This window comes from Arvicola amphibius, chromosome 10, assembly GCF_903992535.2.
Source record: "Arvicola amphibius chromosome 10, mArvAmp1.2, whole genome shotgun sequence".
Lineage (NCBI taxonomy): Eukaryota > Metazoa > Chordata > Mammalia > Rodentia > Cricetidae > Arvicola > Arvicola amphibius.
Genome location: NC_052056.1, coordinates 120,688,458 through 120,713,187, shown reverse-complemented (window position 1 = coordinate 120,713,187; position 24,730 = coordinate 120,688,458). Strand labels below are relative to the sequence as shown.

Below are 24,730 nucleotides of genomic sequence, written 5' to 3'. Positions count from 1 at the left end.
CACACACACACACACACACACACACACACACACACAATCTGAATTGAGACCTGTCAATTGGGTTCCAATTACTAAGCCAGATCCAATCTTTAAATCCAAATACTATTTGCAGTAAGAACCGTTTGGTCGTTCGATGTCCCCGAGTTTACACGGGCAGCGGCTGTGTGTGGTAGACTGTGAAGCCAAACTGTAGCTAAAGGGTTTTGAACTGAGTACCATCATACAAAAGAGACGATCCCTAGGGAATATCCATTGACTACTGCGCGCTGTACTAGTGATAGTTTCCGTCGGAAAAACGAGGAAATCAGGTTTGAGCAAGGAAAGCCATCAGTCCAAAGTCATGCAGAGGCGAAATCTGGTGGAGACTTAGATCCTCAAACTTCAGACCCCGAGCTAGGGCTGTCCCCCAGGAGTGTCTGCCGGGCGCAGGGCAATCGTCCACTCGGGGGCCCCTCGGGAAGTGCAGCCGAGCGGTCGCGCACACGCACAGGCCGGGGGACCGGGAAGGGGAAACACCTGCAGCCTCCGGCGGCCCGCGCCTGACTCCTGTCACTGGCTTTCGGGGCTGCCGTCCCGTTCCGTCCGCTCCCGGGCCCGTCGCCTCTGCCCTCGGCCGGGCCGCGGGAGGGAGGGACCCCCGGGCGGCGCGGCTGACAGGCCTGGGGTCGTCTCGCGCCCGGGCGGCCCGGGGGTCGGTGTTGCTGGGCCGCAGTCACCCCCCCCACCCGCGCCCGCGGGGACCGCCCCGCCAGGGGTCCCGGCCCCGAGAGCGCGGCGAGCGGGCCCCGCCGGCGTCACTCACCCGGGCCGCTGCAGTCGGCGCACACGTCGCTGCTCCGGAGCCGCTTCGACATGGTTCCCGCTTCACCTGCCGGGAACCCCGCGACTGTAGAGGCGGCGGCTGAGCTTCCGCTCTAACGGGTCCCCCGGGCGGCACTGACGGCGCCTCTCCCCTCAGCGCCTAGCAGTCCCGGCACACTACGCACGCGCGGGGAGACGTCCTGCTGAGCCTGGCGGGTCATGTGACCGGAAAGGGCACGCTTCCTTATCGCCATCTTGAATGAGGGCAGAGGTCTGCCCGAGCATCCTTTACCTGTCTCTAAATATTCTCGCCAATTGGGCTTTCCCTTACTAAAGTGATTCCTGGATCCAGTATTGATTAGTACCAGAGGGAGAAGTAAAACCTTGTGATGAAAACTTTAAACATACAATCTCCTGGAGTACAGTAAATTCATTTAGTCATTCCCAGAAGCAAGGGGCATGTCCATCTCTCACATGAGAAGTTTGATGGTTACCACACATTCCTCCATTGACGCTTTTATGTACCATCTTAAAGTTATTAATCATTCGCTCATTCTTGAAGGACTTCACACCCGAAGAGAATGAACTAGGTCGGTCAGAATTCCTGACCGGCTGTTGCAATCATCTGAAAAGCGGGAATGCTTGCAATGGACGACTTCGTGACAGTTGCAAATATCTAGGCAGACATAAACACTTGGCTCTTCCTGTGTCAAGAGGATATAGTACCTGCAGTCGCAATCCAGAGGACGGATTTTACTTGTGCATATTGTGGGGCAGCCTGAATATTCTATTAGTTCTTTGGGCCGCAACCCTAAATCTGAACGACTAGCTTCATGAGACTGATGCAGGACAAACATTCACGGAAAGTACTTTGAATTGTAGACGAGTTGGGAATTCAGACAAAATAGTGTTTTTCAACTGGGCGATTTTTCTCCTCCAGGGGACAACTGTCTGGGGACAGTTTTGGGGGAAGAGTGCTGATGGCATTGAGGCAGCGCTCGCCCTCCTCTACAAAGCATAACCTCCACAGCAAAGCCAGTTCAAATATTCCAAAGTGTAGAAGCCTAGAGACACAGCTACCCCGTTATGAGGGTATCTGGTGTCACCTCTCCAGGGTTCAGTTCTTCCGTGAAAACGATTTCGTGTTGCCCACATCTAAAATGGCTTCGGACCAATCGTGGACCGCACCAGCCGGATGGTTTGGTCCAGGCTCTGCTCGCACCCCCGGGCTCCAGAGCCAATGGAAGGAGCCCAGTTGTGGAACGAACCACTGGACGGAGATGGAGCGGGGGGGACAGAGCTGGGGAGCGCGCACCCTAAACTTTTCACGTGGGGATCTTGTGCTTCCGGAGGGTTTCTGCGGTACTACAGAATTGTGTTTGTCGTGTGTCTCGGCTTGGGGGTGCGGCGGGAGGACATGGAGCAGGACTCGGGTCGGTCGCGGGGCCCCGTCCCCCTCCGTGGCGCTCGGTGGAACGACCCGCTCACTTCCCTGTTCGGAGCGGTTCGGCCGGCGGCAGTCGGTTCGCGAGCTGTCAGCGCGGGCGCGAGCGCGCGGGGCGCGGGGTGGGCGCGGCCGAGCGGGTCCCCGAGCCGGTCCCCAGCCCGGCCCGCGACCCCGGGCCTCCAGCGCCTCCCGCTCCGGCCTCGGAGTCCCGCGCCGCCCGCCCGCCGCGCCCCGCACTCGCCCGCTCGCTCTCCTCCCCTCGCTCTCCGGCCAGTCGGGCGGGTCCCCGAGACCCTGTAGGGTCGAGGCTGGTGGCAGGCGGGCGGTCAGGCCCGGGCCGCGGCCTCCTCGCCATGTCCTCAGCCCGCGACGCCAGCAGCCGCTTCCCGCTGCACCTTTTAGTCTGGAACAACGACTACCGGCAGCTGGAGAAGGAGCTGCGGGGCCAGGTGAGGTGCGCGGCGCGTAGTCGGGGTCGGTTCGCTTCCCTCCCGAGCCCCGCTCAGCCTTTCAGCTTTGTGGGTCCCGCTAGGACCCGCAGCAAGCGAGTCCTGTAGACCCGGCCTTATGTCGAAGGCTTTTGGTTTAGTGTCCCCTTTCCGATATCGCTAGGAATGAATGCGAATATGACAGGGAAGGAAACTGAGACCCCAGAGCCTACTTAGCCTACTTGCCTTGCGCAAGGCCACCGGGCTAATGAGTACCAAGACGGGATCTTTTATCTCAGGCTGACTGGCCCCAGAATGCACCTTTAAGCTTTATGGCCTCGAAGGCGGAAGAGAAACACACACACACACACACACACACACACACACCTTACTTCACCCATCCTTGTGCGGAGGAAGAGCTTGGTTGGCTTCGGAGGCCCGGTTCTAACTCCTTTGTGACCTTGGGCAAAGCCCATGTGTTCTGGGGCCCACGCTACGTTTCCCATAGGGTGAGGATGTTGGCAGTGATGAGGGAAAACCCAGTCCTTGTCTAGATTGATGGTTCTGGGGATGGGCCTAGGAATCAGAATTTAACGCGCTCCCCAGGATGGCTGAGTTTGAGAATCTCTGCTGTTCAGACCCCTTAAAGCCCCTCCCTGTCTGTAGTGCTTTGGCGTCTTGTTTTTGTTTTTTGTTTTTTAAAATATATTCTCATTTCACAAAATCAGTGGTTCTCCATTGGAGATGGTAGGGAGCATTTGGCAGTGCAAGGAGACATTTTTGGTTGCTACACTTGCGAGGTGGGTGCTGTTCTCGTCTAGTTGGGTGGAGACCAGGGACCCTGCTGTGTCCTATAGTGTCCCACCCACAACAGAGTTATCTAACTCCAAATGTCAATAGTGCTTGGTTGAGAATTTTTGCTGTATATGTATATTCTTTTTTGTTTGTTTGTTTGTTTTTCTTGTTTTTTTGAGACAGGGTTTCTCTGTAGCTTTGGAGCCTGTTCTGGAACTAGCTCTTGTAGACCAGGCTGGCCTCGAACTCACAGAAATCCGCCTGCCTCTGGGATTAAAGGCATGCGCCACTACTGCCCAGCTATGTATATTCTTATTTTGTTGTTTGGGTTTCTTGGTTTTTCTTTTTTCATTTCTTTTCTTTCCTTTTTTGAGACAGGGTTTCATTGTGTTGCTCTGCTTAGCCTGGAATGCACTCTGTAGCCCAGGTTGGCCTTCCACTTTGGGGGGTAGCCTCCTGAATGCTCAGCCACCAGCTGGCTCAAGACGATGGCATTTATGGTACTGCAACAATTTTTGTAGGTGTTGGTGCCCTTGAGTTCCAAACTAACAAGTAGCAAACAAGATAAGGATTTGTAATTACTCCTGAAATCGGGTTTGATTGCCACTGTCGGCTTTGCTCATCTTTGCCAGTCTGTTAAAGGCCTGCTTTTGAATGACTTCACATAGACTCTGTAATTGTCAAGACTTTTGGTTCTTTTGGTTGGCAAACATTGGGCCCACTCCATAGCCTGCTGTCTGAACAGTTGTGCTAAGCATTGGTGTGCAGCTTGCCGTGTGTGGTGAACACCAGTAACCCAGGCCGCCCAGGCCATTGAAACCGGAAGACTAAAGCTGGAGGCTAGCCTGGGCAATTTGATGAGAGTCTGTCTGAAAATAAACAAGAAAGCTCAGCAGTACAACACTTGTCTATTGTGTGGGAGGCCCTGGTTTCATCCTCAGCGTAGGGGGTGGTATCCAGACAGAACAAGGTTTTGTAAGAGTCATTGTTCTTAATTAGATGACACAGTAAGTGTTGAAGAGTTAAAGAGATAATGACACATGCCCCCAGAGAGAATGATTCACTGCCAGCCCTCTCAGTGTACCTGCTGATAGAATCCTCTATGAGACCAGCCCAGAGACCATCTCTGGACTCTTGTAGGTCTCTCCCCAAGTCTTATCCTGGACATTTCATCAAGTAACCAGTTTTGACTGGACATAGTGGCCCACACCTGTAACCAGGCTGAGGCAGTGTATTGCAAGTTCAAGGCCAGTATGGGCAAGTTAGACTCTGTCTCAGAGTAAGAATTGAATACACACACACACACACACACACACACACACACACACACACACACACGGAAAAGGAGTTGGTATATGGCTGTCAGTGCTGGGATGCTTGTCTGGCCTGGTACGACTCTGGGCTCAGTCCTAGGTGCTGGTTTCGCAGTAGACGATAGTTCTTAGCTTGTGCAGTGTTGAGCGTGCACACAAAGTCACAGAACTGAGATTCCGTGTGATGGGAAGGTTCTCTATCATCAACATGGGCTTCCAGTCCTGAGTTTTGAGCACAGTCTTCTGCTCATTGACGAGGACGAGCTGCGTGCTGATGTTAGAGCTGCACCTTGGCTCATGATCTCAGCAGTGCAAAGTCAGCATTTCCTGCAAACTGGGACAAAGGTGCCACTGAAAGTTCTGTCTTTGACCATGACAGGCCTTAAGGACATTTGCAATTAAAATATTTTATTTTTGTTTTGAGACAGGATGTCATTGTGTAAACTCTGGGTAGCCTGCAAGTCGTCTGTGCCGCCCAGGCTGGCCTCACACCCTGTCAGTGACAACCCCTCACCCAGTACCCAGTTCCCTCATACCCACCCCACACCCCAACCTGGGATCACAGGCTTGACAGTGCTTGGGAATTAAAATCTTGTAATAGATTTTGTGAGAGAAAATTTGAGGTCTTTACTGCCCTTGACTTCAAGGCTGAGAAAGGATGCTCATACTTTGCGATTCTCTGGGTTGATGTTACTCTTGCTACAATGGGCCATTTCACAATGTAGCATTTGCCTCTGGGGAGGAGACCTTGGCATGGACATCTTGACTGTCCCACTTTAGCCTTGAAATTTGCTATTGAAATGGCGGGAAGAGAGCGGCTGTGTAGCCCGTGCTCCGGTGCCACCGCTGTGAAACTCTGCAGACTTGCATTTTGTTTGAGTCCCTACAAAGTATAGAACTGGTTGGGGTCAAGTTAACTGATATCACTAAAATATCCTTAAGTAACTTGGCAGGAAATACTTGTTGCTTCGTGTTAATCCAGATTCCCTGTTGAGTATGATGTAACTAACTAACTTCCTTTTTGATCAGGAGGCAGTGGGTTTAATGGTCAGTACTAATGCTGACTAAGTCATGTGTCCGGCGTGTTCTGTGCAGGTAGGGAGTGGGACGTAGAAGGCCGAGTGCTGTGCCCAAGTGACTGGTTGATTGTTGGTTGGTTAACTTAACTGTGGGGCCTAGGCAGTCCTCCTGCCTCACTCATCTTCTGGCTGACTGCTGGAATGAAAGACATGAGCCATTGTGCCCAGCTTCTGCTAAAATATTTTTTAATGCAATCTTAAATTGTGTGTGTGTGTGTGTGTGTGTTTCAGGGAAGAGGGAGATGCAAACATGTACACAGGAGCACAGGCATCTTCTTTCCTTCCATTTTCTTTCTTTTTTTCTCTGTGGGTCCCAGAGATAGAGTCAGCTCTTCAGGTTTGGTGGCTGTTACCTTTACTCACTGAGCCATCTCTTGGGTCTGTGGCATCTTTGATTTAGTTCTGCCTGCTCTCTGAGGTAGGTGTCATTGTGCGTCCCATCGCAGAGATCTGAGGAGCAGCTCACTTGTGTGCTTAGCTTGTGTTTGAGTCATAATATGAAGCCTGAGAGGGGAGTTGTCATCTGTCCGAACCCTTCTCTTTCCTTCCCATCCCCCTTCCCTCTGGAGAGAAAGACAAACCTAGAAGGAAATAAAAAGTCAAATTTTGTACTCTTGCTTTTTTCCCTCTGTGTCGTATGCGATTGTGTGGTGTCTGTGTGTTCCTGGTTGGTGTTGTATGCATTTGTGTGGTGTTTGTGTGTTCCTGGTTGGTGTCGTATGCATTTATGTGTTGTATGTGTGTCCCTAGTTGGTGTTGTATGTTTGTGTGGTATATGTCTGTTCCTGGTTGATGGTGTATGTGTTTGTGTGGTCCTGCCCGTGAGGGTATGTGTGCGTGGGGGAGGTCAGAGGCTGATGTTGGGATATCTTCCTTAGTCATTTCTCTTACTTTTGTGAGACAGGTTTTTATCACTGAACCTGGAACTCATACTTTCTGCTAGACTGACTGGCCAGTGAACCCTCAGGATGCTCCTGTTCCTGTGCCCTTAGTGCGGGGTGACTGGTGTGTGCCATGCCTGGCTTTTTCATGGGCACTGGGATCTGACTTCAGGGTCTGATGCATGCCTAGCAGGCACTTTACATACCTAGCCGCCTTCTTAGCCCTGCTATGCGTGGCTTTTGAGACAGGTTTTGCTTTGCTATTCCTGCTGCCCTCAGCAGTCTTCCTGCCTCAGCCTCCTGCGTGCTGGGGTTGAAGGGTTAAAATCTTACAAACAGCTGACCCAGGCTGGACTCAAACCCATCTTCCTGTCTTGCTCACCATTTGGAAAGCTTGCTTCTCCTTCAGGGAAACTAAGGACAGCAATGGATCAAACTTTTGGCGCACGGTAAATGGGTGCAATGCTACTGAGCAGTAGCCACTGAGTTCCAGAACCTGGGGATTTAGCCATTTCATGCATATTCTGGTTTTTCTACAGGCTTTGGGGGGTGGCTGCAAAATTAGAAACCAAGAATTCCCATCATCTGAACAATGAAGTGCTGCTTGCCTTGCTGACATCGCCGTTGCGTTTCTGCGTCTGCTCCTCTGGTCGTCTGTCACACGAGTGGGGCTGCAGCTGGCACATTAGAACTGTATTTTGTTCCAGGACCTATTGCCGCACACAAAACAGTTGAGTTTATCCAGACCTAGACAGTAAGTTCTCGCCAGCTTTGAGTGTCACTGGTAGCTAGCACAGGTATAACATGGCCAACTGTGAGTATGCCAGGTGTCAGAAGACATCCTTACAGTGCCTCTTTGGCTCCTTAATGGGCAGCGGGGCTTTGAGGTTGGTGACTGCAGTTTAAAGTATTTGCGTTCAGTTGTCGTTTGGCCAGGAGGTCTTTGGCGCTCTGTTGGCCTCCCACTGGTGCTGGAGAAAGAATGAGCACTGACAGGGATGAAGGCAGAGGTGAGTTTGTACGTGGAGCGTAGGGAGCACTGGGAATCAAGTCTGGTGGAGAGTGCAGCGGAAGCACAGCAGCCAGGAAGGGGAGAGAATGTTCCAGACAGCAGCAGTCCCTGGGGCCTAATGAAGCCGGTGGCAGGCCAGGTGAGGTCACTGGGCACATATTCTAGTCAGCACCCTTTGCCTGGAGGCCAGTCTGGAGCCATCTGAGATGAAGCACCTGCAGACTCTCCGGAGCTCCTCCTGGGTCATCAAGAGCGCAAGCTCACAAAACCACCTGGAGTCACCTTTTCCTGTCTGACTTGAGGCAGGAGCTCCAGGCCCAGAGGCCCTGGGCAGTTGGTGTGCTGTACCCTTCTGTTGGAGGCCTAAGGTAGCATTTCCACATTCTAGGTGGCACAGGCATTGAGGATTCACGGAGGCTGGTGGGGAAACTGGGATTGGGGCCCAGGCTATCTGCAGCTGGCCCTCAAAACTCAGCCTCTCAACTGCCTCTGATGGCAGGTGGGGAAGAAGGCTTTTGTGCTAGGAAAGTGGAATTAGCAAGCATGAAGGAGATGTGAGAATCTTAGTCCTTGACTTCATTCCAGACTCAAAGGAGACACGGGGCTTTTGATTTGATATAGCTCACAGCTGAGGGAATGGGTCAGAGTTTGTTGGATTCTGAAAGCCCATCCTTTTCTGAGCTACTGTTAGCTGGCAGTGCCGAGCTCCAGTGTATCTAATGACACTGAGCAAATCTCTGAGGAAGAGTGATGGCTGATCTGATCCTCCACAGTGTGGGCGGCCGCTCCGAGCAGCCGGCTCTGGGTGCTCACTGTTGTCAGGCACCGTGTCAGCTCAGGCCTTGCCCTGTGAGGACTGTGAGGTGGGTGCCTTTACAGTTCTCCTTTACGAGGGAGCAAACCCAGGCTCGAGAGCTGAAGCAACGTGCCAGGCAGGAAAACAGTTTATAGATGGTAGATTAGTCTTATGTGCCACATATGGACACACATGGTTTCTCCGACATCTTTCTTGACACACTTGTGAATCTTCCTGGTGGTTTGAACAAATTGTATTTTTGCACTTGGTTCCAAGCTAGTGGTGTGTTTGGGGTTTTGGTGGTGCAGCCTTCTGGAGGAAGTACACAAACACACATCTGCTCACTCTCTGCTTTGTGCTTATGATAGGGATGTGCATTACAGCTTTCTGCTCCAGCCACCACGACACCATGGCTACCTGCTATAGTGGACTCTTAACCCTTTGGAACTGTGAGCCAAATTAACCCTTTCATTTCAGTTGCCATGGTCGTGGTAGTTTTTCACAGCAACAGAAAAGTAGCTAATACACTATCTAAAGTGTCCTAGCTCGTGGTTTTTAGTATGTCCACTCCCACTTGCCAAATGCTACATGTCACCTGTGCCACTGTCTGTCATCAAGTAGTTGCCTGGTCTGTTTGCCTCAACCCAGCTCCTTCAATGTGCTATTTCTGGCAAAATCCAAACTTGAGTTTTGTTTTTAACCTGTTAACACTTGAAATTCTTTTAAAAAAACATTTAAATTACTTTTAAAAATAATAAAGAAGTAACAAATGAACCATATATTCTTAGCATCTACTATTCACTCCTCCCTAATCCCTTCAGTCCCAGGTAGCTAATATATTTTCTGTCTTCATGGATCTGTTGTCCAGATATTGCACATAAGTAGACTTGTGTAACATGTGGCCTTTTGTGTCTAGCATGCTGTTTTGCAGATTGATGTATGTAACAGTTCTCCATTTTTATGACTAAATGCAATTCTTCAGCATGGATAGACTGTATCTTGTTCATATAGAATATGATTACTCTGTTTAACTTTCTGAGGAATTTCTGATTTTCAGTGAGATTGCACTTTTTTGTTTTGTTTTTTTGAGACAGGGTTTCTCCTGTGCCATTGTCCTGGCTGTTCTGGAACTTGCTCTGTGGACCAGGCTGGCCTCACAGAGAAAGGCACACACTACCACTGTCCAGCTTCCCCCCCCCCCCCTTTTTGAGACAGTCTCTGTGGAGTTTGGGCTCATCTGAAATCTGCTGTGTAGCCTTTGGTAGTCTTGAAATTCTGAGCCTCCTGCCTCTGCCTGCAGTGCTGGGACTGGGGTATGAATAGTATGCTCATCTAAAGGGAATATTCCTTTCTCAATGAATTGTTTTGACACCTTTGTTGAACTTTTACTGAGTTCGATTGTGCGTGCCATAATCCAGACATAGGACATGGAGACAGGTCATCTTCAGCTACATACCAAGTTGAGACCAGGTGAGACATTGTCACAAAACACATTTTTTTTTTTTTAAAAAAAAGTGTTTATTTCAGGGTTCTAAATTTTACCCTAGTGATGAGATGTTTGTCTTCATGGTGGTACCACATTGTACTGATAGCTGTTTTTTTGTGTGGTATATTTCAAAATTGTAAAATGTATGTGTTTGAACTTGTCTTTTCTCTTTTAAAACATTAGTTTAGTGTATGGGTGTTTTGGTTGCATGTGTGTCTATTTGCCATTTGTGCATGTGTCTGTGTGCCACATGTGCATGTGTGTCTGTGCACCATGTGTACATATATGTCTGTGCACCATGTGTGTGCCTTCTACCCTCAGAGATCAGGAGAGAGTGTTGGATCCCCCTGGAACTGGAGTTATGAGTAGTTTTGATGTGGGTGCAGGAAATTGCACCCAGATGACCTGGAAGAGCAGCTAGTGCTCCTAACTGCTGAGCCTTCTCTCCAGCCCATGGCTTTTCTTTTGTAATGATGACTCTGGTTCTGTGCATTTCTGTATAATTTAGAATCAATTCATCGGTTACTACAAAAGCCTGTTGGGATTTTGTTGGGAATTGCATTGAGTCTACCATAGTCAAATGTTATCTCTAGCTAGTCTTCTGAACCATGAACATCAGCTGTGCTAATGTTTATTTAAATTCTTTTAAAAATTCTTTCAGCAGTTTTTTATACCCTTTAGAGTGTGAGCTTTGATATTTTTTCCTCAAGTGTTTTTTATTGTTTTTGATGCTGTTATAAGGGGCATTGTTTTCCCAAGGATTTTTGTTTGTTTGCTTACTTGCTTGCAAATGTGTAGAAATGCAATTGGCTTTGTTTGATCTCTTTGTTTTATTTTGGTTAGTTTGTTTGGTTGGTTTGGGTTTTTTGAGACAAGGTTTCTTCGTGTCCTGAAACTGACTCTGTAGACCATGCTGGCCTCAAACTCAGATATCTGCCTGCCTTTACCTCCTAAGTGCTGGGATTAAAGGTGTGCACCACCATTGTGGCTATATCTTATCTTGCAACACTGATGAGTGCATGAATGCTAAATTCATTTAGTGTGAGTTTTGTAGTGTAGTCCTTAGGATTTTCTGTGTACATGATCCTGTAATATGTGAGTAGAGGTGCTTTTATTTCTTTACATTTTATTTATATGTTTTGTGTTTTCCAGTATGAGTGTATGCCAGTGAGTGCAGATGCTCAGAGAGACCAGAAAAGGGCATCAGATCCCATGGAACCTGAGCTATAGGTGGTTGTGAGCTGCCCTCTGTGTGAGCCCTCTGCAGCAAGAGCCATCTCTCCAGTCCACGTCCCTTGACCTGGGTGCTGGGGATGGCTCTCAGGAGGCCAGCTCGTGTGGAAAGTGCTTCCGCATGCTGAGATGCATCCACTGCACCTTGTTTGACGTTAATAACCAGGTCTTTTTTCATGACATCTGCCAGTGCAGTAGACACCTTCTGTGGCCTTTGGCTTTGTTGGTTTGAAAGCTCCTATTGCCCCTCTCATCTTTTATTCTCCCATGGTTTTCAAATCATAATGTCTCCATAATGTAGTAGGGGAATTTCTTCATTCCTTTCTCATTTCCCTGAGAAAGGGAGGCATGGTGAGCCCTAAAGAATTTTCTTCTGCCACGCAAAATGTGATGCCGAATGTGTCTTTCTGTGGTTTAGGACAGAAGAAAGCTAACAACGTAGTGAACCAGATTTTGTTTCTATGTCATGTCTGAGATTAATTGCCCAGGAGGCTGAGTGCTGTCTGCCCCTCAGTTGGTGCTTCTTTGTTTCTGGGTGTGGAGGAGTAAGTAGTTCCCTTCCTATGCAGATAGAGTAATGTCATGAAGGCCCTCCTATGCTGGCAGTGTACTGAGCTGCCTCACTTAGAAGTGTACGACAGAGTGTATGTAAGGGGGGGCTGGAGATGTGACTCCAGAGGTCCCGAGTTCAATTCTCAGCACCACATGGTGGCTCACAACCATCTGTATGGGATCTGATGCCCTCTTCTGGGATAAAGGTGTACATGCAGATGAAACACTCATTAAAATAAAATAAATAAATCTTTTTAAAGGAAGAAATGAAGCTGAGAACTGCAAGTGAGCATGCATGTATGTGTTTTTTCCTGCTCTTGACTGCGTGTATGATGTGGCCAGTTGTCAAAGCTCCTGTAGCTTGAATGGTGACCTGGAATTGGGAGTCAAATAACCCTGCCCCTCCTTGGCTCTCTTGTCAGGGTATTTTATCATAGCAGGAGAAGTGAAACTAGAGTCACCAGGACCAGCCGGGCTGAAGCTAAGTGGGAAATTCCAGAGAACTCGTCCTTGCCGTTGTGTGTTGCTCTGAGTGGGTGATGAAATGTCCATGGCCGCTTAGTCCCATGGTGATGGGAGCCCACACCGTGCTGCTGTCCGGCAGCCACTGAGCAGCCACTGTGCCAATCAGCGTTGCAGGGAGACATCACCATATCTGTGCTCAAACACCTCTTTGACTGAGCGGCCCCAAAGTACAAGATGATGTTGGAAACTGGGCTGTGCCAAAGGGGAAGCTAAAGTTACTTCTGTCAGTACAAAGATGAAAAGGCTTAAGTTGTTAGACAGGGTCTCACTATGCAGCCCTGCTGGCCTGGAAATTGCCATGTAAACCAGGCTAGTCTTGAACACAGAGATATTCACATGCCCCTGTGTCCAGGGTGCTGTGGTTAAAGGCATGGGCCACCCTGCTGGGTGAAAATTCTTCATCTCATTGTATGAATGTAGGAAAAGCATAGTGTATTTATGGGGTTCATACGGTACATAACTTCAGGCTCTCATAAGGTTTCTATCCCCCGTGAAAGAAGGGGAGATATCCTATTTTAGCACCTGGGATCAGCCCAGGGATCTCAAGTTCAGCAAGCACACTGCTTCCCACTTCTTTCCTCAATGACAGTTCTCATCTTCATTGCGCAATAGCTGTGATATAATTGTACAGAATGGGGGTGCATAACCGTCAGAGCGTGGCCGTTAACCCTGGTCCCGCTTACTTCCGTTTCTCAGCAGCCTGTGATGTGTTCGTTTGGATGACAATTTCCCTAAACTGTCTCAAGACAAAGCACCTTTGCCAAGGAACCTTCAGCTTTTAGACAGACCCTTGCTCCACGAGTTCACTGCAGTTCAGTGTGTGCTTGGAAGAGAGAGTTGTGCCATGCAGGCAGTGCTGGGCATTGGTGCTCACATCAGACTCTGCCACTTGACTCTGGAGCTCCAAAGCAGGGCTCTGATAGCAAAATGGGAATGAAGACTGCAGGCCCAGTGTGTGGTGTGTCTTCTCCCACTTCTCCACATGTCAGCTCCCACTCCCGGTCAGTGAGACCCGCAGCTGCTGCTGTGTGCTCCTTCTGGGCAATTGGAGCTCAGCACATAACATGAGAGAAGGATTTGGTAGCAAGTCCGGCTGGGGAATGTAATCTCAATCCGACCCAAATTATCTCTGTGCTTTCAGTTTTGGTTACGGGCTTGCACTTCCTGTTCTGAATGCGCATGCTGGCACGTGCTTGAGAAGTCGTGCCGTCTGTTCTCTAGGGCTGTTGTTCTCCAGGAAAGCCCTGGCCTGTAGACTTCACCTGAATGGTGGTGAAGGCTTGTGCTTTATGTTGGAGGCCTAGAGTCTTGGTTTTTTGTTTGTTTGTTTTTCAGGACAGGGTTTCTCTGTGTAGCTTTGGAGTCTGTCCTGGAACTTGCTCTCTAGACCAGGATGTCCTCAAACTCACAGAGAACCACTCCCGAGTGCTGGGATTAAGAGTGTGCTACCAGTGCCTGTCTGAATCATGTTTCTTTATTAGGCCCATAACTTTATAGAAAAGGGTACTCATTCTTTAAACAAAAATTAGCTAAAACAAAAAAGAACTTGGGCACACTCCTGAAATCCTAGCACGTGGTGGGTGGAGGCAGGGAGATAAGGAGGAGCTCAAGGCCAGTCTTGGTTTTGTGAAAACCTGTCTCAAACAATAACGAAACCCAATTAACTCGGTGGCCATCTGAAATCTTTGTTTCTAATCCCACATTCATGTTTGACCAGTGCTCACATGCAGGCATCTGTTGCTAAAGTGTGTCCATAGTGTGTTCTGTGTTTCTGCACTTCATAAAGTTCAAAAGTGCATTTTCCTGCTCTTTATATCCAGTATATGAACCTCAGTATTTGCTTTACAGAATGCAGAGACCCTGGACCCACGGGGTCGGACGTTATTGCATCTTGCGGTTTCTTTGGGACATTTGGAATCTGCTCGAGTCTTGCTGCGACATAAAGCAGATGTGACCAAAGAAAATGGCCAGGGATGGACAGGCAAGTATCCATATTAGCCATGCATTCATCTGCATGTTTCTGGCTGGAGATGATGAGTCTCAGTGGTAACTGTTCTTAGTCAGCTGTGCCCATCTCAGGGCAATAGGCAGAGTTGACAAGATGAAGCCAGGATGCTGGCCTCACAGTCCTGACCCCTCGGTGGAGGGTGACTTGTCTTCCAGAAATGGCCATTCCAGCATCTGTCAGCAAGGTCAGTTTTACCCTGGTGTGGTTGGAACTCCATTGAGGCCAGCAGTGTAGGTGAAATCAGAGACATGAATGCCAGAAGCAGCCTCTTGCGGTGAAATCTTGGTGTCCGCTGTTTGGACACCCTCTTACTGTTAGTAACAGTAGTTTTGTGGGGACCAAGCAAGAACACTTGTATGTGAAAGTAAGTCCCACCTGCCAGAGCTACATGTAGTCATGGCGGTGAGTGCATGAGGAGGCCGGTAAGTGCACTACGTTTTCTTGGATGAAATGATGAGTTAGCGATCAGAAGCCATGGCTGTTCCTCATCAACTCCAGCGCCCGTCCTCTGCTCTCTGAAGCACATGCTGAGCTACACATGGCTTTTCATGCTGGCACTGGGATTTGTCAGAGAACGTGCGGATACTCAGTGATTGAGCTTTGCTCTTTTGTTTTCTAGTTTTACATGAAGCAGTGAGCACTGGTGACCCCGAGATGGTGTACACAGTCCTGCAGCACCGAGACTTCCACAACACATCCATGGCCCTTGAAGGTGTACCTGAGCTGCTACACAAAATTCTTGAGGTAGCCATAAGACTGGCCACACCACACTCTGAGCCAAACACTGCCATGATGGCTGGAGACAGCTCCACAGCCTTGTGGTCTTCCTTAAGTCTTAAGAACGGTGAATATGGTGTTTTGTTGCCAGATAGTGCTGACCTCTGCCTATCTTGTCTTGTTGCAGTGCAAGGCCTGGTTCTTACAAGTTTTGTTTCTGGGGCACAGTGCTTATCTTTCTCAATGCCACTTTAACACTCAAGCCTAAGGATAACGGATGCCAGTGCCCTGTGTTCTAGCAGCAGAGCCCTGTGCTGAGGCCATTGCACGGGAATAGTGATGGGCACAATGGCCGTGCAGGCCTTGCCAGGGTCTTGGACGACATCTCCCCACCACTCTTGTCACCTGAGGCCACTAGTGTGGCTTTGAACCCCTTCCTTAATTTACTTGCAGTTACTGGCTTTGGGGACACTGTCTGTCTTGTGAGTCTCAGTGTGAGAGTGCTCTGGTTCTGAGATCTTTCTTTAAAACCAGGTAGTTTGGGACGATGGCTGCTGTTCATTAGGTGATCTCTGCTAGTGAAGGGACCGACTCCCAAGCACCTGTGATCTGCCCAGGGCAGCAATAGACAAAGGCAGTGGAGTCTCAGCTTAAGCAAGAAGTGACTTTCCGGGAACAGCTACTTAGCTAGTAACCAGTTAAGTCAGCTTCACAGCCTTAGTTCAGGCCCGTTCTTAAGAAACATGGCTGTGTGGAGAGAGGGAAAGCTGGCTGTAAACATTGTCTGAGCACTCTTTAGAACAGCTGTCTGAAGCTTAAGAGAAATCTTGTGAAGATACTGATTTCTCATGTAGCCACGATGAAACTTCCCATGAAGTGTAAAGAAGTGGCATACGCTGTTTTAAAAACAGATGTCTGTTTAGGGATGTGTAGAGGTCACGTGGCTCTGCCATTTTCTCATCTGAGTTACTGTAAGCGGAGCCAAATCATTTTTCCCTGAAGCAGTGCTTGTATAGCTCAGACTGGTCAATCCAGGATGACGGAGCTTCTGACCCTCCCGCCTCCACCTCCCAAGGCTGGGATCACAGGCGTGCACCATGCCTAGTTCATGTAGTGCTGGGATGAATTCAGGGCTTCTGGCCTGGCGGGCAGGTACTGTGTACACTGAGCTCTGTCACAGTCTTCTGGTTGTCTGTCTGACAAGAAAGAACCTAGGACTCAACGTAGAGGATTTTTTTAAAGACCTGTATTAACCCTTAGAAGTGGGTTGCATTGCTGTGTTTGACGCTTCAGTCCCTAAATCATTTCTAGAGGCACCAGAAGTTAATGATTGCATGTCTCAGCCATGTCTCTTAGAACATATGTTAGCATTCCTTTCTTACCAGCTGTCCTTGGATGTGGTCTTTGCCCAATATTAAAATCTTGGTTTTACTCAGGGTGGATTTCCTTGCCTTCTGCTCTGTGCAGAGACAAAAATCAATACAAAGCCTTGGTAGGAGAATAAGGAAAATTCAGTCTATAGTCTGCCCCTGAAGACAGTCTCACTTTGTAGCCCCGTGCAGAGCCTTGGAGGTGGAAGAGTAATGGAAGAATAGGAAATAGTCTGACCTACACTGTCCCTAAGACAGGGTCCTACTATGTAGCCCCAGCTATCCTGGAACTCACTGTGTAGACCAGGGTGGCCTCAAACTTAGAGATCCTCTTACTTCTGCCTCTCAAGTGCTGGGATTAAACACAAGCAACACTACGCTGGGCACACCTCTCTTTGGATGGTCAGTTGGCTTTCTTAAGCAGCTCTTCAAGAGTCTTCTATAGGAAATTAATGAGAGCTGCGCGCGCATGCGTGCGCGCGTGTACACACACACAATCCTAAGACAAGCATGTTGTGGTGGCATAACTTCAGAAAGCCAAGTTCTAAAAGTTTAAGAGAAAACTGGGACGTTGGTTAAGCAAAGGGAAACCCCCTTCCTGCGGAGGTGATGTCTAGCCTCCCGTTTTCATTTGTGTGCTGTTGTCCAGTAAATGGGAAGCACTTCCCAGCACTTCCCAGCACATCCAGCCTTTACGGTCAAGTTCCCCAGAGAAGAGACAGAGCTGTGAATCGCCCTGACCCATTCTTAATTCTCTAACGCTGGGAGCCTGGTGGGCTTGGGTAAAGTCTACACACCAACCCGGTCACTGTTCTGCTAGCTTTTTTCTTTTAGGAGTGAGGGGGTGCATGTGTACAGCAGCATATATGATGTGAGCTTCACAGGATGTCTGTGGGAGTTGGTTCTCTCCTTCTACCATGTGGATCCCAGAGAAGGAACTTGGGCCATCAGTCTCGGCTGCTGGCACCTTTGCCGGCTGAGCCATAGGCGCCTCTTAGCTTTCTTAGCTGTGTGCAAGTGTTTTCATCCGGACAAAGTGACAAATCAGATATAAGTTATTTGTTTTAGGGTGTGCATAGTTGCTTTCTCTCTCTCCTCCCTTAATTGTTTAAGAAGCCACATTAGACCCTGCGGTGGTGGCGACGCAGGCCTTTAATCCCAGGATCTCTGTGAGTTCGAGGACATCCTGGTCAACAGAGGAGTTCTAGGACAGGCTCCAAAGCTACAGAGAAACCCTGTCTCAGAAAGAAAGGAAGGAAGGAAGGAAGGAAGGAAGGAAGGAAGGAAGGAAGGAAGGAAGGAAGGAGAAAAAAAAAAGCCACTTTAGCCCTGCTGTGCGGGTTTGGTTGTCTGTGTCAGGGGTCACCGATTGTAAACCTTTGTCTGCTCCTCAGGCCCCGGATTTCTATGTGCAGATGAAATGGGAGTTCACCAGCTGGGGTGAGTGGCTGTGGGCTTGGGACTTGTTTGTTTTCAAATTTACATAGCCTGTTGATAGGTTTATGTTCCTTTACAAAAGCTGTGTATGTGTGTGTTAAGTTCAAATCTGGTAGCTGACCTGCGTTCCAGGTAGTTTCCTCTAGCCTGAGCATGGATAAATACAGCACACAGGCACTCTGTCTCCTCCCTGCATTCTGTATCCCTGACACTGACTTTAGTCTTCTTAGGGGTGAGTAGGGTTGGGTCACTACAGCCTTACCTGGCTTTCTGCTCTCTGTAGTCCATGCAGGCACAGATTCTTGCCGGTCCTCCTGCCCCTCGGCCTCCTGTGTTGGGATGACAAGTGTGTGCCAAAGCTTGCAGCTTCTTTAGGAAGCAGAGTCTTCTTGTGGCCCTGGACCCCTGAGCTGAAGTAACTTTCTAGCCTCAGCTGGGACTAGGCTTGTATCCTCTGGCCACCTGGCTATCTTAACTCGTTTGAAATGCCTGTTTGTAATGCTAACATTTTTCATGACTTACAATTTGTTACTTTTCTTATGTTGCTTAGCTTGATTCTTCCAAACTTGTTATTCTGGGGAAAATGAGGCAAATATTGAAATAGTTTTCTTTCTTTCTATTTAATTTTCTACAAAATGCATGTATTTCCTCAGACTGCTCTGTAAAGCAATTGATGATATATTTACCTAGGTATCTGCTTTCCTTCTTGTGGGTCAGTGAACTAACACTTGATTTTGATAGCTTTTCATCTCAGTAGTGTTTCTAGCTTTGATAAAAGCACAGCAGATTTGTGAATGAAGGCTATAGCGTGGCCATATAGCAGTGGACATGTGAATGAGAAGCCCAGGTGGCCCGCTTCTCAGCCCTGGAGCTTCAGAAGACTGCTGCCAAGTTTGTTCCTGTTTCTCTGATGAGTTAAAAGACTCATTTTTCTTTATTTTCTGTTAATTTATTTAATGCTGGGAATTGAGCCCCAGGGCCTGGTGCATACTAAGCATGCACTGAATCACTAACCACACCACTAGCCTTCCTGGTTATGTCTGTCTGTCTGTCTGTCTGCCTGCCTGCCTGCCTGCCTGTGTTGCTGGGATTGAACTTAGTGTATGCAAGTGAGCTATCATGGGGATATAACTCCGGCCACTTAAAATTAATTTTAGTTTAAAATGGCCTCACTAGGTTGTCTAGATAGCTTCAAACTTGCTATATGTAGCCCAGGCTAACCTCAAAGTGGAACTCCTGCCTCAGCCTCCTGAGTGCTATGAGTGGCGTGCCCCACCTTGCCCAGCTTCCATTTCTGGTTTTTAGGATGAGTTCCTTTACAAGCGTAAAGGAAGAAGTCCCACTGTGTTTGACTGGTCGTGACCCAACCACGCTGCCCTGACTTCCTGGCTCACACATTCTGCGTAGCCCTGTGTTTTTCTCAGTAATATGCCTTTTTTCTCCAGTGCCCTTGGTTTCTAGAATATGCCCCAATGATGTCTGTCGCATCTGGAAGAGCGGTGCAAAGCTGCGCGTGGACATCACTCTGCTGGGGTTTGAAAACATGAGCTGGATAAGAGGGAGACGAAGTTTCATATTTAAGGGAGGAGGTGAGTCTGCATTGTAGTGATCCTGCTCACTGTGTTGCCCTGGCTGGCCTGGAGCTCCCCTTGTAGACCAGGCTGGTCTCTGCCTCCGATGCTGATGGTAAAGGTGTGCACCACCATGTGTAGCAGCACAGTAATTTTGAGCCATCAAGATGTATTTGTATTTTATTCTTTATCTATTGGATGCTTCATCTTTGTGGCTGTTGTAATTAGTTCTTTGGCACTGCACCCCTCTCCTTTTGGAGACTGGCTAGTTCCCTGCTCATTTCATTCATTACTTCACTCCAGTTGTCTGTCACATGTCACTTTGCTGAGCCTTGGAGTAAACACCTTCTGTGTCATTCTGTGTCCCTTCCTGACTGGGCATGGTTCCTAGTGAAGGGTGGAGAGAGCATTGCTCACCAGAGTCTGAGCAGGGCATTAACTCCAGCAGCATTCTGTGAAGGTCGTAGGGGAAATGTGCTGCTAATAGAAAAGGAAAATTAGTTTTAAAATCTCCATTTTGGGGATGATGCTCTGGGGTCTCCTATGAGTTGTAGATTGCTGGCCAGACAAACACTGTGCAAGAAGAGTCAGTAATCAGGACTCTTGGAGGTGAGGTACTCAGTGGTGGTGTGCTCCCTGTCACCCTGAGCGCTGGCTGATTCAGCCTCCAGTTTCTGAGGATGGGAGGGGGTAGGACAGAAAGAAAAAAGAAAAAGCCAAACAAGTGCGCTGTAGGTGCCAGCAGTGCATGTGAGGGCTGACGGGTGATGGTGGCATCACTGGCTCTGTCTTCCTCACACTAGTGTTCTTGTTCACAGACAACTGGGCAGAGCTGATGGAAGTCAACCACGATGACAGAGTGGTCACCACGGAACACTTTGATCTTTCCCAAGAAATGGAGCGCCTCACCCTGGACCTCATGAAGCCAAAAAGCAGGGAGGTTGAACGGCGGCTCACAAGCCCAGTCATCAACACCAGCCTTGACACTAAGAATATTGCCTTTGAAAGGTGCAGATTTAGAGCCCAGTTTACCATCTTGTTTGGGGACTGCCGTCATTAATGGCATATTTGCAGTAATTGGAAATTGTGACGGGATTAGGACCTTTTCTTTTCTGATATGGTTGATGCTAGAGGATTTTAAGAGTGATCTCCAATGCCATCCAAGTAAGAACCGTCCGGCTGCCTGTGACTTAGTGTGACCTGAGCCAATCTGACCCTGCTCTGGATCTAGGCATCCTTTCTCTCCATGAATATGCTAACTAAGCTCTTTAAAATTGTTTTCTTCCGTTTCCACTGGACAGTTGGTGAAGAAAACAGAGGTGTCTCTTTAGGCAAATCTAAAACATAATTGCCTTTTTCTTTTTGTTGAAGTAAAACCATGAAAGCATGGTGTCTACAGCCGAGGGCAGGAGCATGGTGTCTACAGCCGAGGGCAGGAGCATGGTGTCTACAGCCGAGGGCAGGAGCATGGTGTCTACAGCTGAGGGCAGGAGCATGGTGTCTACAGCCGAGGGCAGGAGCATGGTGTCTACAGCCGAGGGCAGGAGCATGGTGTCTACAGCTGAGGGCAGGAGCATGGTGTCTACAACAGAGCAGGACATGCAGCTGGCGTTGTGTCTGGGGTCGCTTATGCTCTGGAATTAGGAACTGGATTCTTGAAGAAGGACGTCTTCTTGCCAGGCTCCTGGCTAGGGACATTGAGGGCTAGGGACCAACTGGGACCATCCACAAAGATCTCACTAGATATCTGGTTTTCATTATGCACCTCTCCAGGCAGCGAGGCCCTTCTGTGTGAGGCTCTAGACTGGAGGAGGCCATTGTCACTGCCACAGCCTGTCAGCAGAGATGAGAGCAGGGTGGCTGACAGCAGTGGCTCTAAGCAAGTGGCCCAGCTCTCCAGTTTCCTTAGCTGGAAGGAAAACAAGCAAGTGAGCTTTAGAACAAAGCTCCTGAAAACCTGTGACCCTAAGGTCATGGCGATTCCCTGTTGCTTACTGGGATTGTTAGAGCCATTGTTTGTGATGAAGTAAGTGTTGCTTATCCAGGGTGTGGACTGGCTTTAGTTACCTGAGTGCAGATGGGAAACAAGAGTTGTACTGAGGACGAAAGTACATGTGTCTTCCCATGGTTACAGGGTGTTCAGGCGGCTCGAGCTGGCTTTCCTGATGCTTCCAGTGCTGGAGACAGCTGTTTGCTCTCTTCTGTTTTAATGGTGCTCATATGTGATCAGTGCCCTGAGACATACGTAGAGCTTTGAGCCATTCCTGAGTGTGAGGTTTGGGGACTCAAAGATGTGTGAACAGTCATGTATGGGTCTCGTCGTTCTTTGCCATGTTACAATGGGTGCTTTAGTCCTTTTCCTGGGTCTGTACAGGAGTTTGACACAAACAAATCCCTGCCCTTCCTGACGAGCTTTGACCCGCGGTGCGCACTTGTTGCACTTGGGATTTTACTCTTTTCCCAAAAAGACTGTGCTGTGCCATATTGGGGAAAAATCCCTGCCACTTCAGGGCTGCCTTTAAATTGTATAATAGTCACTCAGTCACAGTGTGTTGGTCTCAGGTAGGTCTCAGGTAGGACAGACAGGAAGGAGGAAGCGGGGTTCTCTGTCATCTTCAGATGCCTGTGTATGTAGAACTAGTGAAGGCACAAGGAGTCATAGCAGCCAGGTTTAAAATAGTAGACTCTGACACTGGGCATTGTAACTCAACCGCTGTCAGAGTGGAGCTGCGAGGGGCGGGGGCAGCAGAAGCCAGGACTGTGGGCAGTGAAGGGCATGGAGGCCCAGCGAGCACCGACGCAGCACGGACTGGAGTGAGCATCGGCCCCTGAGGCTACGTGTCGGAAACGGCAGTTTCCCAGCTTACACATCGTTGATGTTGCAAAAATAAGGAACTGAGGAGTGATTTTACTAAACAGAATATCTCGATTTTTGTTACTGGTGACAGCAAGAGCTATGACTTGATAGTTATTGGGCATGGTCCCAAACCCCTGTTCTTGTTTGTGCAATGTAAGCTAGAGCAGCCAGCATTTGCTATAATTCCTTTAGGACTCTCTTGCCACGTGGCTCTTGTTGCACTAATTGTAAACTCCCAAGAGGAAAATTAACGCCCATGGGTCTTCCTTTTATGATGGGTTAAAACAGACATATAAACCCATTATGTCCCAATTTGATATACCAAGAAGGGAAACTGGAAACATAAAATGTAAAAGCTGCATTCTGCTTTTATGATTTATCTAACCTGCCGCTGTTCTCTGAGCTTCCTGTGTCCACTTCACTCGGTCAGACAGCGCCAAGAGAAGACTTTTGACAACTTTACACAGTGCCAGGCAGTCAGGATGTGATGTCCTAGACAGAGGGAGGACTGGACGGCCCCTGAGGGGAAACACCTTCAGAGCAAAACAGTTCACACCCAGAAGTGGCAGGAAGTGCTTGCCTGTAATCCCAGCACTCTGCAGGTGGAGGCAGGAGACTCACTGGCTTGGGACAGCCTGGCCCACAGAGCAGCACCCTGCCTTGTTGTTTGTTGTGTTTGTTTTCAAGACAGGTTTCAAAAAAAGGGGGGGGGGCTGGAGAGATGGCTCAGAGGTTAAGAGCATTGCCTGCTCTTCCAAAGGTCCTGAGTTCAATTCCCAGCAACCACATGGTGGCTCACAACCATCTGTAATGGGGTCTGGTGCCCTCTTCTGGCCTGCAGGCATACATACAGACAAAATATTGTATACATAATAAATAAATAAATAAATAAATAAATAAATAAATAAATATTAAAAAAAAGAAAAGACAGGTTTCCTCTGTAGCTTTGGAACTTGTCCTGGAACTTACTCTGTAGACCAGGATGGCCTCAAACTCACAGAGATTCACCTGCTTCTGCCTCCCCAGTGCTGGGATTAAAGGCGTGTGCACTGATTAAAGGCAGTGTACCACTGCCTGGCTGCAACATCCTGTCTTTAAAGCACAGCACACAAAAGAAAAACCAGAACCTAGAAGCTGTTCTTAGATCCTGAATACATTTTCCCCCAGAAGTGTGTGGCCCTAGAACTGGGTTTTTACAGCTACGACGGCCCCCTGGGTTCCCTCAAAAGTCGTCCATAGATTGGAATCAGTGTCTGGGCTGAAAAGGAACTTTCCACATCCTTCCCTCTACTCTACCTGAGCTGAGGGACACATGACTCCAGTCATTGTGGAAGCTTTAATTGACATTCCTCTGCCTTTCTGCAAGACGTGAAGAGCTCTGTGCTTAACTTCTGAGAATTCCTGGATGGAGATGGAGGCTTTTATGCCCCTGCCAGCAGTAGATGACCCAGATAAAAGTTCTGACCCAGATACCTCCTTGTAGTAAGCAGGATCTTGAAACACTGGTCGTTCTCACTTCTGTAGGAGTGCTGTCCAAAAAATGTCACAACCTTTGTCCCCTGTGCTGGCAGTTCCTGTTTAAAAGCCAAAAGTGAAAGCTTTCTTTGTCTGGAGTGAGGCAAATTGATTAATAACTGTGGGAGGTGGGTGGGAGATGCTTAAGGCATCTGTCATTGGTAGCATCCTTTTTTGGACAAGGGACCATGATTTCCAAGTATCTTTGACTAACTTAAGCCGGGGACTGTAAAGGCTGTAGGGTGAAATCTGAATGGCATATTATACATGTAGAAATTTGTGGTGTTCACTTTTTATCAGAACTAAATCCGGATTCTGGGGCTGGAGGACAGATAAAGCAGAAGTTGTTAATGGTTACGAAGCAAAGGTAAAAGGAAACTCTTAAAAAAATAAGACTATTATAGCTTTTTAGCTTCTGTGCAAATGAGGAGCCTGTTCTGATTGTTTCCATGCATCTGTGCAGGGGACCCTGGGGAATAACCCTAATGTGTCTCTTGCTGAGGTTTATCTAGTGGTTTCCAGAAAATGGATAGCATTCCCTGAGCAGGTCCGTGGCTTTCCTAAAGAGAAATGACTGCTGAGAAGTGAGCCAGTCATTCCTTTGATTTTATTTTTTACATTAAATTTAATCAGTTTATCTTTTTAAAGAAGATACCATGTAGTAAGTAATTTCTGTGAATCTTTATTACTTAAATTCTAATTGATTTCTAGAGCTGATGCTGGCTCAGTTTTTAAAGATTAGCCCAGCCCACTTACATAGCATCAGTGAGCTGGGATACCACTGTGATCATAGGGACCCCTGTCATTTCATCTGACATCTTATCAGTTGACAAGCTGTTTGTTGGACTTTCCTTAGTGTACAGCGGGGATGGAGGAACCAGGTGTTGTAGGGTCCTCTGCTGGCCTC

At 48.4% G+C, this 24,730-nt stretch overlaps 2 protein-coding genes across 6 annotated transcripts in view; one reads left to right on the top strand and one right to left on the bottom strand.

The window, feature by feature from the left end:
• The window catches only part of Git2 (GIT ArfGAP 2), a 49,312-nt gene extending 48,343 nt beyond the window's left edge, over positions 1 to 969 (bottom strand). For all 4 annotated transcript variants that reach the window (XM_038344765.2, XM_038344766.2, XM_038344768.2 and 1 more), the window contains exon 1: positions 803 to 969. In XM_038344765.2, the coding sequence (XP_038200693.1) occupies positions 803 to 854 (52 nt within the window). In that variant the 5' untranslated portion in view covers positions 855 to 969. The remainder of the gene's footprint in view (positions 1 to 802) is intronic.
• Positions 970 to 2,410: 1,441 nt separating this feature from the next.
• Positions 2,411 to 24,730, top strand: part of Ankrd13a (ankyrin repeat domain 13A) — a 31,317-nt gene continuing 8,997 nt past the window's right edge. Inside the window, exons 1-7 of one of the 2 annotated variants that reach the window (XM_038345020.1) lie at positions 2,411 to 2,697; positions 14,197 to 14,329; positions 14,976 to 15,100; positions 17,838 to 17,883; positions 19,326 to 19,469; positions 20,270 to 20,459; positions 24,124 to 24,190. In XM_038345020.1, coding sequence (XP_038200948.1) covers positions 2,602 to 2,697; positions 14,197 to 14,329; positions 14,976 to 15,100; positions 17,838 to 17,883; positions 19,326 to 19,469; positions 20,270 to 20,459; positions 24,124 to 24,190 — 801 coding nt within the window. In that variant the 5' untranslated portion in view covers positions 2,411 to 2,601. The remainder of the gene's footprint in view (positions 2,698 to 14,196; positions 14,330 to 14,975; positions 15,101 to 17,837; positions 17,884 to 19,325; positions 19,470 to 20,269; positions 20,460 to 24,123; positions 24,191 to 24,730) is intronic. The other variant, XM_038345021.1, reaches the window with a different exon arrangement.